The sequence below is a fragment of the Olea europaea genome, chromosome 3, assembly GCF_002742605.1.
Source record: "Olea europaea var. sylvestris chromosome 3, O_europaea_v1, whole genome shotgun sequence".
Classification (NCBI taxonomy): domain Eukaryota; kingdom Viridiplantae; phylum Streptophyta; class Magnoliopsida; order Lamiales; family Oleaceae; genus Olea; species Olea europaea.
The window spans coordinates 5,098,139-5,114,913 of NC_036239.1; the positions used below are offsets into that span (position 1 = coordinate 5,098,139).

General features: G+C 34.5%; 2 protein-coding genes across 4 annotated transcripts; both read right to left on the bottom strand.

Moving 5' to 3' along the window:
* Nucleotides 1–2,418: 2,418 nt before the first annotated feature.
* On the bottom strand, nucleotides 2,419–4,586 carry LOC111383345 (cyclin-U4-1-like). Of its 3 annotated transcripts, none has more exons than XM_023007454.1 (3): nucleotides 4,160–4,586; nucleotides 3,291–3,586; nucleotides 2,419–2,535 (listed from the first exon to the last, which is right to left on the bottom strand). In XM_023007454.1, exons 1-2 carry the CDS (start codon nucleotides 4,558–4,560, stop codon nucleotides 3,307–3,309), a joined length of 681 nt encoding a protein of 226 aa, XP_022863222.1. In that variant the 5' UTR covers nucleotides 4,561–4,586; the 3' UTR covers nucleotides 2,419–2,535; nucleotides 3,291–3,306. The 3 variants fall into 3 exon arrangements, with proteins under 3 accessions (XP_022863222.1, XP_022863230.1, XP_022863212.1); XM_023007462.1 differs by lacking the exon at nucleotides 2,419–2,535 and having other exon boundaries at nucleotides 2,613–3,586; nucleotides 4,160–4,207; nucleotides 4,313–4,582; XM_023007444.1 differs by lacking the exon at nucleotides 2,419–2,535 and having other exon boundaries at nucleotides 2,613–3,586; nucleotides 4,160–4,580.
* A 3,793-nt stretch (nucleotides 4,587–8,379) lies between these two features.
* On the bottom strand, nucleotides 8,380–11,902 carry LOC111383359 (pentatricopeptide repeat-containing protein At1g02150). The gene is made up of 2 exons (XM_023007472.1): nucleotides 11,424–11,902; nucleotides 8,380–9,833 (listed from the first exon to the last, which is right to left on the bottom strand). The coding sequence occupies exons 1-2, from the start codon at nucleotides 11,817–11,819 to the stop codon at nucleotides 8,589–8,591; spliced, it is 1,641 nt and encodes a 546-aa protein (XP_022863240.1). The 5' UTR covers nucleotides 11,820–11,902; the 3' UTR covers nucleotides 8,380–8,588.
* Nucleotides 11,903–16,775: the final 4,873 nt, after the last annotated feature.

The window sequence follows — 16,775 nt, forward strand, 5'->3', positions numbered from 1 at the left end:
AGTGACCTATACACAATAGGTCATCTCATGGGTGAAACGAGTCAGGAAGCTCTTGAGTGACTCTCCGGGTTGTTGCCTCATATCCTGTAATCGTTGAATTGGTCATTCGCCTTCCTTGCTTACGGCAAAACGTTAAAAAAAAGCCTTCTTAAAATCTGGCCAGCTCCATATACTTCCGGGCCCCAGCCTAGTGTACCATACTTCAGCTGCACTACTAAGCGATAGGTGGAAGGCCCTGCACTTCATTGTCGGTGTTGTACCCCTAAGTCCCATGTGGGTTTTGAAGTTTTTGAGGTGTTTCGCGGGGTCTCCTTTTCCGTTGTACTTAGGTATTTTAGGTAGTGTGAAGTGATTCAGCATTGGAGCATTTCTGATTTCTTGTGAAAATGGCAAGTTGTCATTATCATCGTCGAGGTCGCAAGATCTTTGTGGTTCATTGGAATTACCTTCTCCTATGTCAGGGGCTTCCACAGGCAGATCGGATTGTCCTATCCGTCGCCATGCTTGTTCTGTTCTTCTTTCTCACCTATTTCTAGGCGGGGGTCAGCATTTTCTTCCATAAGGTCATTGGGCACTCTCAATCGAGGCCCTTCTTGCTGCCTATTTCTAGGCAAGGAATGTTGGTCACCCTTGTTACAAGGATGCCCCGAGCTTAATCTATAAAAAAACACTTATTGACCTTCTAACTGGATTTCTTGGATTATATGCCGATAGAAAGTTGAGGGGAGCTTCGACGTATTGGTCCGAAACGTAATTTGTCGAGGTATCTATCCCCACTTCTCTCTCCTGAGGGACGTCTTCTCTTGGATATTGCTGGTATCCAGTCTCCCAGCTATGAACCTTATCATCGTCTCTATAATAATTGCCCTGCAGAAAAGTGTTCCCTTGGGGACGTATGGTGGGATTGGATACCTTCCTTGATATTGCATGTTCCTTAGCAATTCATGCATAGCAAGATTCTGCTGAGTAATATTTCTTATATTCTCAACTATAGTGGCTACTTCCCTAGTGAGCCTAACGGTTAATCCGGAACCTCCTCGAGCCCTACTGGGTGAGCCACCTTGTCTGTTCGACTATTGAAAACGATAGCGAGATGTTGGGGGTAGTGTGCAAGGGTTCTCCTTCTTCAGGATGTTCCTCATTCTTCAAAGAGCGGGTTCTTCTTCACTAGTGCTCATGCTATCTTTCCAAAATTCTTTTTGTGCGTGAATGTTGTTTTTAGGGTATGTGCGTTGCACCCTTCTTCCCAAAGGATATTCCCCTTTTCTCAAAGGTTCTCCTCCTTGGCCTTTTCTGAAAATTTAGGTGTTCACAAATCTGTTGACCTTCGAAAGTGGCCAACAAGTGTCGCTGAAGGACAATGTGCACATGGGCGTGCTTCGTAGTGTGTTAATTATAAAATAGATATTTTTGTTGGAGAAGATGAATAGTAGGCAATGGAAGTATTGTATTTCCCTCTTTGTATTTTTTTTTCAGATTTTTCAATTGATATAAGTATTGTCTATTTATAGTGATTAGGTCGACGTGCTCATCGTTGGATTGGATTCACGTGGTCTGACTTGCCGACCCTAACTGTTATATCAATTCTATTGCTCATTAATTACATTGATAGACCTTGTCAGCCACTCTATAAACTAGGCTGACATTCCTAACACTCTTTAATTGTGCACATCACGAGTCAACTCTGAAGTCGTGCTTGTCCGACTCCCTTCCGATTGTAAAGGACTTCAGATAGTAGAGGGTGAATCACTTTGACAGAACTTAGTGCAACGACCTCGGTACTTTATTTGACAACTTCGAACGTTAGTCCTTTCTGCACCAATTCTTGGGTGCTTGCCATGTGTATGAATGTGAGGTCTTCACGTAGACCTTTCTATATTGATTAGTAACAAATACTATAATTTGGATTAGAAAGAATAAAACAAGCCATGTTCTCTCTCTCAAGTTGGCACATGCTCAACTACAATTATTTATAGTTCCATGATTTAACACGATCAAATACAACTGTCAAGTTTGTCTCATAACCAAAAATAACCATCGTTTTGTACAAACTAATTACACCCCTTTTATTGTCACTATTGATGGCCCTTTCCAGATTGAACCTCAGCACCAACTTCTGCCCAACTGTGAACGTTAGGGACACGCACAATCTTGATTCTTTATTTGCAATGAAAATGATGTTCTTTCTTTTCTTAATAGTTTTTCTTTAAATGTAAAATTGTTGGGTCAACCATCAATGAGACAACGACTTCCATTGACAACGACAGTTTCAAAAAAATAATTCTGAAAAAAGGGGACGAAAATTTTCCCAAGAATGATCGAAATTTATATGAACAACATGGTTTGTTTGGAAAGGCGGACAAAACAAACATCCAATAGTAAATAAAATTTAAAAAAAAAAAAAAAAGGGGGTAAAAACCTTAAATGTTGTATTTCCGAGTCTTACTAATACTTCATACCAAATATATCATAACATCTAATACAATGACGGTTTTTAATTGGCTGCTCCATATGACTAATTAACTTGACTACAACAAGCAGTGGCGGAGCCACTCAGTGTCCAGTGCGGGCATTTACTGGACTCCATTTTTTTTTTTTTTTTTTTTATAAGGTTGGGTTTTACTTTTATTTATAGTCCAATCGATACACTAATTTACCCCAACTCCAAGTGCACGGTGACATTTTCTAACTCTTTCCCCTCGACAAGAAATTAAAAAATTTCCTTTAATTTACCATCGGTTTGAAATATTTTCAAAGTTCATCTCTTTCTTAAAACCCACGTTTCCTTGGGCCCTCAAATTTGCATCAAAAAGTTTCTTGATAATGTGATTTTTCTATTTAATATTAGTGATTATGATTATGTGAATATTGAATATTGGTAATATTTGTGATGGATTCTTAAAATCTTGATTTTTGTCAATTAGTCAAACAATTAGGGATGATTTTATGGTGTTCTACCAATTTGTAAAAAATTGTAATTATTTCCTTATCAATTAGTATTTAATTGTCACTTGTGGTTTATTTTAGTGTGAAATGTCAATGGAGAGTTTCTTTAAAAAAAAAATATTTCGTAGAAAATGTTGATGAGAAGATATCGAATAAAATTGATTTTTGATGTTGCACAATTTGCTACAAATCCTAGAATAAGGAAGAAGATGGTAATCTTATTAGTGTTGTCACTATGTCATTTTTAGCATTATTGTAATATCATTAAATCCATAATCGAAAAGTCCGACATTGACTAAATTTTGCCCGCACTGGACAAAATTCTTGGCTCCGCCCCTGACAAGAAGAAATGCATTGATCTCAAACAGCAAGTTGCTGTTGTTGATGATGGGGTGATTCATCTTCACTGAAAGACAAGTGACGTTTTGATGAAACTCCAATAAATAAGGAAGATTCTGACATGTTTATATGAGGTTGAAGCATCATCATTTCTCTCTCTAAGTATGAAGAATATTTGTAAAATGCGGTGGGAGTCACATTCAAGTGGAATCCCAATCCAAATAGAAAATCCACTTCAAGAAAGTTTATCTCAGTTGTGCTGATTCCTCCAACTTTAGCATAGCAAGCATTATTGTAATACCTGTGTTTTTCAAGTCAATACATAAAAAGATGAAGTTCCATTAGATTCTATACAAAAGTTTTGGAATATATTCATTTAAAAGGTTTAGATTTATGGTCCAATTTGGCATTCACTACAATATATCTAAAAGGTTTAAAATCTTGTTTATTCTAGTGTCGAGTTTTGCTTTGTGGACTGTAACATTCAGTTATGAACATTAGATAAAGACCCTTCAAAGCCAATAAAATGAGTGCTGTCTTTGAAGAAAAATATATTGTACAAAAAGGAAATAAAGAGAAACCTGGATTCTCATCTGGACCCAAAAATTAATTATATTTGCAGGATGAAGAACTTAAGTTTCAAGGAAAAAAGATTTAGTTATTGTATTTGATTAACTTGTAGAATTCAAAAGTCTTTGAAAAAATCAATCCAAGATCATAATTCAGATGTCAATCTAATGGTCAAAAATAAACAAAGTAATGTCTTTTTTTTTTTGGGGGGGGGGGGGGGGGGGGTAATTTTATTTTTTTTATTAGAAGTTAAAGTTTAAAACCTACACTATAAATGTATAATGAAAATGAAGTAGAAACTTACACATCATCCATGAATTTTACAGCAACCATGACACTAGTGATTAGCAGCCTATGAACATTGAAAGAATTGATCGGAAGATTAGGTTGGCACTGCGTAAACCGATCAAGATAAACATACGCAACAATGTAACAAGACGGACTGCAATTTGCATACTTGAAAATTCTTTCCATGTAACTCTGAATGGAAATATTAGGCCTGCTTAGGCCGTGGAAGACTGAGAGTTTCTGGGATTGGAGGATCTGGTTAACATCGTTCGACTCCGCTACACGTTGGAGGAGAGAAGAGAGGAAGGTGATGAGTTTAGGCATTATTGTTGGGCTCTCAAAGTCTGCCATTTTTTTGTATATGGGAATTTTGAAAGAGGGATGATCAATGTGTTGTGGCTTGTGACATTGGAGCATATAAGGCACTTATTTTTTCAACTTTTTGTGCATGTATCTGTATAACAACCTGTATCTAAGGCAGTCATTTAGTCTGGCAAGTAATTTTAAGGTATGTGAAACATGGCTAGGATGTCCTGTCGGATATGGAATATTCCCATTGTTACACCATTTAAATTTAGTTCTCAACTCATCCCTCATATTTTCACCAAAAAACTTGGCATATCTACAGTTCAAGAAATGGATTGCGACCTTAAATTAAGAACGTTTGTTTGCTTTGATATAAATTAATTTCACATAATTTAAAAGCCGTAAAAAAAACTCTTCAACACAAACTTTTTCTAAATCTCAAGAAGAAGTGCAGCCTAGTTCAGAAATTTTTTGATTATTGATTACAGTGCTTCACTCAACTCTGGTCAGCAGTCCAGTGTCCATATTCCACCGATGTTGATTTGGTGTTCTTTTGACTTAAATTTTTGGGACTTAGTTGGGTATTTACAATTCTTTAATTTGAACTTCCGTCGTAAAAAGTCGAAAATAATTGATTATCAAGTACTTAAAATCTCTATCACTGGTTCTTTTGATGATAAAGTCGTAAACAAGGGGAAGTGCAGGTAGCATATGCTAATCATGTGATTACATGTTAAATAGTGAATGTGAGTTGTGGATCCCACCTCAAGGTTTTATTTTTTTTCTCTTTCATAATTTGCATAATTAGTGTTAGGCCTAGCATTTGTTTGGTAACATCACTGCATTATTACATGATCTGCTGTTTCTTTTTTCAGCTATAATATAATGATGTTGCCAAACAGAGATCCAAAAGGGCATCACATTTTTGAGTTGTCTGGTATGCATGTTGAGATCAGTGACTAGATTTGCTGCCAAATTATTTCAAATTTTTTATTTATGCATCTTGCATTTAAATTTCAATTTGACTTGGAGTCGACGCCTTTTGGATTAGTTCTCTGGTATCACAAGAATTGTATATTCACATTTATTGAGTTAAATTTAGGAATCACTTTTATTGCACCAGATTGGCTTAAATAGACACTTCTGGATTAGTTTTTCTGATATCCGGAGAGTTGAAAGTGAACACGTTTATTTCTCTTATTTAGGCGTAACGTATAGATCTTCAAACATGATTGATAGTAATTTAATACTAGCTTTATTGTAAATTTTTCTATACAATCTAAAAGAATTAATAGCAATTATGACTAATGTTCTCACTTGTGAGTGCACATTTGAACATTATTAAGGCCAACTCAATTCTAAGATTAATTATGGGTCCTGTATAAGCTCATGAGAAGGAAGCAATTATTGGTGACAGATTTTAAAAACCTGAAGGATATAAGGTGAAAGTGAAAAGAAGAGTTTAAAACTAGTTCTCGTCCCTAACTATACAGCAAAGGTGCAATTGGTTTGTAGGGTTTATGAGTTCATTATAAGAAAATATTCGACATTTTTAAATGAAAATCTTACCCATTTTAATAGATTTTCTAGTCGCGTGGCAGATATAATTGGATAAATACTCTCGTTCTTTAATTTATAATATTTAATGAAGAAATATATCAACAGTGAATGTTCCATGATCAAGAGTTGTTCACCATAATAAATTCCATATAGAACAAAGAACCGCCTCCCTCACAGAAGCCCCACAAATGTGGGTGCGGCCTGCAAAAAAAAAAAAAAAAGGGAACCCCCCCCCCCCCCTGCCCCACTATTTGTGGGGTTCGATAAAGGGCAGTCAGCCCCCCTGTCCTTGTAGCAAAACCCTTCCATATAAACACTGTGTAATGTACCGACTTAATAGTTAACACGTGTTGCATGCATGAGTCAAAAAAAAAAAAAAAAAAAATTCAATAAATTCAAAAAGAACGTGGGAGACAAATAAAATTCACAAGCTGCAAGCATTTTTGTTTTAAATAGTGTGAACAAAAGCAAAACCATGTCCTAATGGACTTGTCCAAGCTGTTAAATGTTTTTTGTACATTTTAAGATTGACCGCATTCATCCCCCGCCCCCCGGCCCCCATCCATATGATCCCATCTTGTGCCCCTGCTGGCTGCAGCCTGCCTTCCTCCCTACAACAACTCTCTTTCTTTTTTTCATTTTTTTTCCTTTCTAGTTGATAGATGACGGGTCATTGGTACAAAACATCCTTGATCTTTGCCTATATTAGAGAATACATCTATATCCTTTCATTTTGGCATAAAACCCCCCCTAGATGACCTTTTCTTTGAGAAATACAATATTTTCTTCCATGTTCTCAATAAACTCTTGTGAAATGATAAATATACTCTCCTCTTTAAATAAAACAAAAAGAAAAGAAGAAAAAAATAAAAACTTATTAATTGAAACTATAGTCCCAATTTTTTGAAAAAAAAAAATGCAAACAAGTTGTTGGCCACATTTATCACCCCAAATCCCCTGTTGGCCGATGATAACGGATAAATGCTGTCAACAGCTAGTAATCGTTAATAATATAACTGATGATATTGTCGCCGTCCATTTGATTTACACACACACACACACATATACAGATTTGATCTTCTAAGCACCGGTACATAATTTATACTAAGCACCATACTTAGGTGGCACACTACAATACGTGGTGTATTCAATTTCAAAACTAACAATTATCTTTCTTTACCTATTGTAGTATGACACGTCACTCGGTGCTTAGTATAGGCTAAGCACTGATATTTAGAAGATCATAATTGTATACATCTACACTAATTACAATAAGTTCATTGAAGATGAAATAGAAAATAAAAACCGACTTATATGTCGATAATATTATAAATAAATAAATAAAATATAGTGAAAATTATTTATTTAATTTAATTTTATAAATAAAATTTGAAAAACTAATTTATACCTCCATTTAATTTTTAAATTATTTATTTCAAAAATCTTGGGACTGCGCTTGTAAAAGATGAAGGTGTATTAGTCATTTCACAAAAAATTATTGAGAAAATGCAAGAAAGGGTTGTATTTCACAAAAGAAAAGGTTATTATCTAGGGAGATTTTCCGTCCAAATGAAAAAAATAGGAATGTATTCTACAATAGAGACAAACGTCAATGGTGTTTTGTACTAACTACCCCCAAGATGAATCATATATATATTATATGAAAGTCAAGGAGTGTAGTGGCTTGAGGATTTGATGTTTGTTCTTTCTGTAGACACGATCTCTAATTATCGATCAAAGGGTCCACTATGATTTTTGACATTGACACCAAATCTGAATACATTGAACCAGCAAGAGAGTTCTCAATGTACGAGAGTTCAGATGGAGATGCATGCAATTAGGCTGCAAAAAATAGTCCGTCCATACTACCCAATATTCAAAAAAAAATGGACTGCTATTTTTTCTTAAGCAGCCGAAAGAACAAGTTAGTGAGACGATGATAGAGAAGCCAGCATCCCAAGTACCAGCTCATTGAGAGAGGTTCCCATCACGAAAAAGCACATTAGCCATCTCTATTGCTGCTAAAGAGAATAAAAATTTTGCAGACAATGACACCAGCAATATATTTAACAGCTATTTTAGCCATAATTTGGAGCGCATGATGGCAATTTCATTAATCCTCTTCCTAATACTCATGTGTATCTTTAATCCTTCAATCATAATAGGATAACAGTACAACCAAATATGTTATAGAAGCCTAACATATAATGTCGCATTTGATAAGGACTTGAATGTCGTGATAATTCAGAGATGATTATCAGATGCAGCTCGAAACACAAAACATATAATTTTCTTACCATTTTTTATTTATTTTTATTTTTATTTTTTGCAATTTTATCAAAGATTTATTATGTTCATAGCAATTTCCGCTTCACAATAACATTCAAAGCATTGGATTCAGCATTTTAAATGAATTGTCGATAGAATTTTGTAGGCGGGGCTAACAGCAAAGCTTCTCACGTTAATATAAACTATAACTATGCAAAAAGAGATTTACGTACCCCTCAAGAGGACAAGAAGTTCGCACTCTTTTTAGAGCAAATAATTGTTGCCTCTGTACAAGAGTGTTGAACGACTTTTCACAAACCTTCCTGAAGTTGACTGAGAAGTACACTAGCTCCATCATTAACATCATCACTATCAGTTCGACCATCCTCTAATGCTGAATCACTGCCAGTAAACGTCCCATTGGATAGCGGAATATACGACATATAGACTTCGTCATCAAGGCATCCCACTTGCTTCAAGACTTCCAGCAAGGCATCCTTACTTGCAATATCAGCTTCTTGCTCGGAAATCTTGAGAATGGAAGAGACATTTATGGCTTTTGGTCTCCAGCCCTTCGAACCCCCAGCTGAAACAGCATTCTTTAAGCAAGACAGAGCATTAGAAATCCTCCTGTTTTTGATGTGATGTTCCGACAGAATCTCCCATGTCATAGAACTCGGTTGTCCTCCCCCTTCAATCATTTGATCAAAGAATGACTCGGCTTTTTCAGAAAGACCTTTCCTGACATGAGAACTCAATAGAAGATTTCCTATTCTGGGGTCATAAACTGATTTCACTGAAAGCCATTCATCGTAGATCTTTTCAGCCCCCTCGACATCGTCCAATCTAATTAGAGATGAAATTACAGCATGATAGCCCAAATTTGGGATAGTTGTAAAGGTAGCTTTGTAAGTGTTCCATATCCGATGAACCTCCTCTTTGATACCAAGACTGCCATAAAGACTCATGAGATAATGATAAGGTATTCGATCTCGACCAGTGATTCTAGTCTCAACCTTCTTCAAACAGTCTTCAGCCTTTTCCAACTGCCCCAACTTTAAGTACATGGTAGCCATCGTGCTGAAGGTAGTCCAGTTGGGATTGATGGTGGTGTCGAGTAGCATCTGTTCAAATGCTTGTTCCAATTTTTCCAAAGATCCTTGAGATCCACGAGATGATAACCAAATGTTGTAGGAATAAATATCTAATGATATATTTTTCTCCATCATTTCGGAGATTAGTGACTCAACTTTTTCATAATCTTTAAGGTTCATATAAAGTGTCATCATCACATTGAATGGAAGTGCATGACTGGCATAGCCTCTATTTCTCATTTTACTAATTAAGGATTCAGCTTTTTCCCTTATCCCGGCACGCACATATGCATTCAAAAGAGCACCATATACTCTTTTATCCTTCAACGCATCAGGCAACTTCTTGAAGTATTCTTCAGCATTTAAAATTCCATGCACCTTGGCAATAAGATCCAGCTGAATAGCAGTATCACTGGAGGTTATTCTATATTTCTCTCCTCTGTTAATCATCCACTCATATACCTGTATGGTATACAGGAGGTTGATCAAATGGAAAGATAAGAAAAGGAAACCATTACGGAAGTATTAACTACATCTAGAGGATGTATTTGTCCCATAAGTCCTATAAACCTGCTTGTAAACTTCCATTTGGAGACAGAAAATATAGACATTTTCAGCAACTAAATTTGTGAATCAGGACTGTAAGGCAACCCAGCCCTAGGTATCATGTCTAAGGCTTCTAAGAGTGTTTCTTTTGTTGAACAATTGTAATGCTCTACCATTCACTGATTTTATACAATTCTCTCTCCATTTCTCATCATATCTTCTGTTTCCAGAGCTGTCTCATTCTGTCCGACATCAACATCTCTAATAAATTAATAGTAACATGATTGACTGGGGGTAAATTAGTGCATGAGTTTTAAAAGTCTTTTATTTGACTTTAGTTTCAAAATTTTAAAGGCTTTATCCATACTAAAGTCAAAAATGACATTATCTGATAAAGATTTAGATGAGATTTAAGCTACAATGCTATCTATATTATGTAATTATGATTTTGAAACTTATAGTTTTGTTGAAAACTTAGAAAATATGTATAAAGTTCTTATAAATCTGTTAAATATGACTTGTCTAGTTAAAAGTTGAAAATATGAAAAACGGTTTAGTTTTTGCATTTCGAAAACTTGAAAATTGTATAATTGACTAATTATAGGAATTATTAAGTAAATATAACATTTTATAAATTTAGATATTTTGCATGCATTATTTTAATTATTAAATAGTTTTTAGAATGATTAAGTATTTAAAATAATAATAAAACTAAGTAATGGTTTTTTACGCCTAGACCTCACCTAAACTCACCTACGTTCGAAAAACTTGAGGCTTGACCTTCACGTTTTACGCTTTTTAGAACATTGATATTACTACTTGAAGACAACAAGGAAGACGGCACCAAATTTTAACAGCCTAAATAACATGTTGTAGCCTTTGAGAAAAAAATATGATATCAGAAAAAAAAATAAAAAAAATGCTGAGCCTTAAAGTCCTACTTCGTAATATACTCTATGCTAAATTCCCTTCAGTCAAAGACTAACATATGAGCCAAGGTCAGGATAACAAATCTTTTTCACTCTGAACTCGAGATGACGCTCAAGATGCTTAAATATCCCCAGAGCTTAAAATAGAAAGCCATAATACTGACATTAGAGTCAGCACAATAAAACTAAGGGAAAAAATCCAAATTTATTTTTAAAATATAAACATTTTCTACCACACCAAGATTGCACCATGACAAGAAACAGATAAATTCATAAAGCCCAAGCAAAGAATTCAGTAACTAAATAGAGTCGCCCGAAAGATATATTAAACACCACCAAAACATAAATTATCGAACTACTATTATTACTATAGAAGACTTCAACTTCAATGGTTTCTTTTTTGCCCTTTACCTCAAGAACATTCAAACTTAATTGTGTTATTTTTTATTGGCCCAAGAACCATATGCTAATACTGAAGATGACTTTTATGGATTCATTTTTTCCTTCGCAACAAGAGCCGCCATATCAATAATAAAACAGACTGACACTCCGATGGGGTTTTCCATATTGTTTTTACCTCAAGAGCATGATTGTAACGCCTGAACTTCCTGAGCTCCTTGACCACTCGACAGAGCTCCCATTTGGTAAGATATTTGCCGTCATTTTCCACCTCGTTCAACACAGAAGCAGAACCCATCCGTGGGTTCTCCATCATAGTTATTCTCTTGTATATAGCATTCCAATTCAACACAGGTCTCTTCTCATAGTCAGCCGTTCCATAGTTGTGGACCTGGGATATTGAAGAACATGTAATAAAGACTGGATTTTTATGAGTTTTAGTAGTGAAAACAGCTTGTTTAAGAGGAAAAGTTGAATTCTGAAGAAACCCAGATGGGAATGAGTTTGAATAGACATGATTTTGGTGGCTGCGAAGCTGAAGCGGGGGTTTTGAGGTCGTGGGTTGGAGAAACATTGTTGTAGATTGTATTGTAGGGTTCTGGATGAGCGAGTGTAAGTGAAATTCTCGGGCTGTGAAATGGGAATGGGAAAAGACAGGATATTCTAATTCTTGGAGATGAGTTGTTATAGGAGTAAATTCACTTATGGTCACCCAATTTTATATTTAGTGTCATTGTGATTAATTAATTTTATTTTGTTTCATTTTGACTATCCAACTTTATATTTAGTGCTATCATTCCACTCAATGTGATATTATTTCAACAAGACCACCTAATTTCATGAAACGTTTCATTATGACCATCCAACTTCATATAATGTTTCACTATAACTATCCAACTTATTTTCACTAATTTTAAAAAGGATAAAATAGTAACTTTGCATTATGTATAAAATAAATTTTAAAAAATAAGCCAAAAAAATTATTTTAAAAAATATAATAAAAATAAAAACTTATTTTAAAACCAGTTACTAAAAAAAAAAAAAGAACTTTTTTTTAAATAAGTTTTTATTTTATTATTTTTTAATATATTTTATTATTTTTTATTTTTTTAAATTTATTTTATATATAATGCAAAGTTTCCATTTTACCTCTTTTAAAATGAGTGAAAAGGTGAAAAGAAACTAGGTGGGAATAGTGAAATATCATATGAAATTAGGTGATCATGATGAAATGTTTTATGAAATTGGGTAACCATGATGAAATAAAATCAAATTAGGTGGTCGTGGTGACACTGAATATAAAGTTTGGTAGTCATGATGAAACAAAATCAAATTGGATAATCATGGTAACTTTAAATATAAAGTTTGGTGACCATTGGTGAATTTAGCATGATGTTCTATAATTCATTTTTAATACTTTTCAAAAAAGTTCAAATTTTTTCAGTTATTCACCTAAGAGCCCATGCCAATAGAAAAGTTTCATTTTGCCCTTGGATTATAGACTTCAAGTATGATTGTAAAAAATATGTTATAATTCATCTGTCTTGTCCGTTCAGATGTAAAGGATAATATTTCTTATCGGAGTGAGAATATTAGAAGCAAGAACTAGTGAATCTTAACTATGAGATTCCTTGTAACCTGTGAGAAAAGTCCACCAAAGACTTTCGTGATGGAGTTGAGGGGAATATTGGTTTCGTAGCAATTGCTAGCAAGGTTTTAGGGGTAACAATGGATGGAAGATGAAGAATTTGTCTCTTTTTATGACTTTTTTTTAATTAGTATATTTAAGTACTTTTCGTCCTATGAAAGTTAAATGTGTGTATCATATATGTTGATAAGTGTGTTTTTACACACTTATTTAATATCTAAATATGTTATTCATTGATTAAATGAATGAAATTCTACTTACAATTGTTTAATATTTGCTTTTATATACTAAAAATCACCTAAGCAAAGAAAAAAGGTGAAAGGAAGTAAAAAGGGACCAAATGCGTACAAAATTGTGAAGTTTGGGGACAAAAATGCAAAGTGTTGAAAGTACAAGGACCTGGCATTGTAATTATTGGAGGGTGTAATCGATATAAAAGTCAAAATTTGGGGATCGAATTGTACAATATCATAGTTGAGGGACTTGGTTCTCAATTTCATAAATGACTATGCTGCAAAAAGGGAAAAGGCAAGTGGTGCCATACGCCGCAGCACTGAGGCTTTGATTGCTGTGGCGCCGCAGCGCCACTTCAGGGGGCAGCTGCGCCACGCCTTCGGCTCCGAAGACCATTTTGTTTATTTACCAAAACTTCAGGGACCAATAGTGCAATTATTCTAGTTTTTGATGTTAAAACCTCAGAATTGGGCTCCTTGTTGGGATTACTCATTGCTGCTTCTTCCCAGCCGGCTCCTGCTTCTTCAATTTCATTTTCTTCTCCTTTCTTCTTTTCTTTTTCTTGGTATTTTGGGAGATTAAATCTAGAGAACAAAGAAGATTCAATTAAGGATTTGACAAGGCTTTAGAAAAATCAAAAGCAAGCTCAAAAAGCGTTTTATCTATGCTTTGTATTTTCTCAATTATTTTGTCAAACTTGCAATGTATTGTATAAAATATTCTCATTTTTATTATTTATACAATATAGGCTACTTTATTGTGTTGTAATTAATGTTATAAGAATAACCCAGCTTTTAATTAATTTTGATATTTGCTCTCTAATGTTAAGTTATTTATTTCTATGCATTTCTACTATTGTATTTATTGCATTTTCATTTATGTAGCCAATGAATAATTATGTTAGCGCTTTGTACATTGTTCAAGAGAAAATTGTGCATTTTAGATCAAATGGTAAAAACATTTTTCGATGGATCGACAATTCGAATTCAAAAAGTCGATTTTATTACTTGAACGCGACCCATGCACTTACTGTTGGGAAAATTTACACCGGTTACATGCATATTATATTTACAAAAGTATATCGGTTATTTGAGTGAAATCGAAACGTAATTTCGACTTACCGAAATAAGATTTGAGAAGCAAAACATAAAAGTTACTGAATCCGAATGCATGGATATGGATTCATCCCTTTCGATTCTTAACAAAAGCAAATTATTCTTTTGATCAAACCTTGCAACATAAACATGTAAGCAATGTTAATCATTTCCCGAAATCAAAATATAATAAAAAGAAATCAAAAAATTGTAGGAAGAAAGATGCAAGTGATGAATTTTTGGTCGAGGAAAGTGTTTGACACTTGGTCCTTAAGATGAATTTGCCCCGCTGATAAGTATGTTTTTACACACGTATTTGGTTCACAAACATGACTTAAACATGGATAAAATGGTTGAATTGTGACTTAATCCAGTTAAATTCATGCATTGTAGGTAATTCAATGGAAATTGTGGAATTCAGGAGAAAAGAGCCGAAAAAGGACCAAAACGCAACAAAGTGATAGTTCGAGGACCAAATGTGCAAATATTGAGAAGTTGAGCTAAATGCAAAACGAGAGTAAAAACATGCCAAGTATGAGCCCAATGACAAAGCAAAGCAATTGGAAGAAGAAAGTATTGATGAGGGACTGAAATGAAGACAATTGAAAGTTGGAGAACTAAAGCGCAAATACTCAAAAGATGTGCCGAATGAGTGGCATGAGATTTGATGGTGTCAATCATAAATTGGAAGATAAAATTTGTTGAAAAGATGAAAAAATCGAAGAAAGAAGTCAAGAGAAGCAACAAGGAAGTTCAGGGACCAAAATGTAAAAACCATATAGATGGTTATATCTATGCGACCGCATAGTGTAACCATCTATGCGGTCGCATAGATGGATGCAGGAAAAATAATTGGGCAGTTCAATTGATCTATGCGACCGCATAGGTTCCTTCTATGCGGTCGCATAGAAGAAAGTTTGGGGGGTTTTCTGCAGTTTCCTTTTTCAACTCCAACTCCTTTCTTACCTAATTTGGACACGCTCTATATACCCTAAAACACGTCCAGAACTAGGGTAGACGATTTTTGGGAGAAAAAGAGGCACACAATAACATCAAGATCCAAGAATTTATGCAAGAAGAAGGAGGATTTCATCAAGATTGAAGATTTCAAGCAACAATTATAATAGGGTGATGTCTTCTCCTTTATTGAATCTTTGTAATTTTCTTCAAAACATGATAGGCTAATTTTTTATTTCATTGGGAGTCGATGAACCTTTGATTTTCTTATAAATTCTTATATTTCATGAGTTTAATATAAACTATCTTTGGAATAAATTGTTTGATTTATATTGCTTTGATTGAATCCATAATTTATTGGCCATTTATTATGTGATTGTGATGGTTTATTCTTTACATTCGAAAGAAGTAGAATAGACTCGATATATATAAATTGACATAGGGTCCGATAGGGGATAGAAATATACCCCTATGCTTTATGCAATTCGGTAATTGTTCATAGAATTTCATGCGTTTTTGTATGTTGCATCATTCATAGAAATATAGGCTGATGATATGCAGAAATAGATCTAATATATATCGAGAGAGTATATTGATAGGCGTAGGAACATTGAATTGACAATTTTCCATTGATTAATTGGATTTGTGAAATTAGGGTTTATAGAAATCAAATGGGGATTCGATGTCCCAATGATTTTATTTCAACTTATTTCTACAATTTCATTTACAACATTGCATATTTACATTTTAGTTGAGTTGTCAAGTCATTTAATTAGTGGAATTTCGAAATTAGGGTTTCCAATTTCGAAATTAGGGTTTTCTTCAAAAATTAGGGTTTTTAATTGGGGGTTTCTTCCAAAATTAGGGCTTTTCACATTTAAACCAAATTTTCATTCAATTAGATTCGGTTAAGGTCACATTAGTCTAATTAGAGCTAATTCAATCCTCGTGCGAACGATACTTGGACTCACAGTCCATTTTACTACTTGTTAACGAACCGTACACTTGCGGTGGGTTTTAAAATTAAAACAAATAAATACGCGAACAAGTTTTTGGCGCCGTTGCCGGGGATTAAATTTTAGATTTAATTCTATCTTTTGTGACACTAATTCGAACTTATTCATTTCAGTACTTGTTAATTTTATTAGATTTATTTAATTATTGTTTATATTGACTTTTTGTGTTAATTTTGCCATATCAGGGCTTGCATGCAAGGAGCACCTGATCAAGACTTGGTCCCTATAGATCCAGAGATTGAACGCACATTCCGTCACAGGCAAAGGGAAGCAAGAGTGGTACAACAAATGGCTAACGAGCAAAATCGATCGGGAATTCCACTCAACGAAGGTGTGGCAGTGGAAGAGGATGGAAATACGGTACTTGGGGATTTCATGGCACCATTGGTGGTGCAAAGTCAATCTAGTATTGTATATCCTCCATTTGGGCAACCGAACTTCCAACTGAAGACAAACGTGATTCAACTGTTTCAGAATGGGCATCAATACCATGGGATGGCTAGTGAGAATCCGCATACACACATATCTCGATTTCTCGATATGTGTCAACACTTCAGATACCAAGGTATCTCTGATGATGC

Bases quoted from the DNA above. Each gene is read 5' to 3' on its own strand.
- LOC111383359 (XM_023007472.1), bottom strand. From the start codon at position 11,819: ATGTTTCTCCAACCCACGACCTCAAAACCCCCGCTTCAGCTTCGCAGC. The intron at 9,834-11,423 runs GTAAAAACAATA...TATACCATACAG, and splicing joins GTTACAATCATGCTCTTGAG to GTATATGAGTGGATGATTAA.
- LOC111383345 (XM_023007454.1), bottom strand. From the start codon at position 4,560: ATGCTCCAATGTCACAAGCCACAACACATTGATCATCCCTCTTTCAAA. The intron at 3,587-4,159 runs GTAAGTTTCTAC...TGAAAAACACAG, and splicing joins GTAAAATTCATGGATGATGT to GTATTACAATAATGCTTGCT.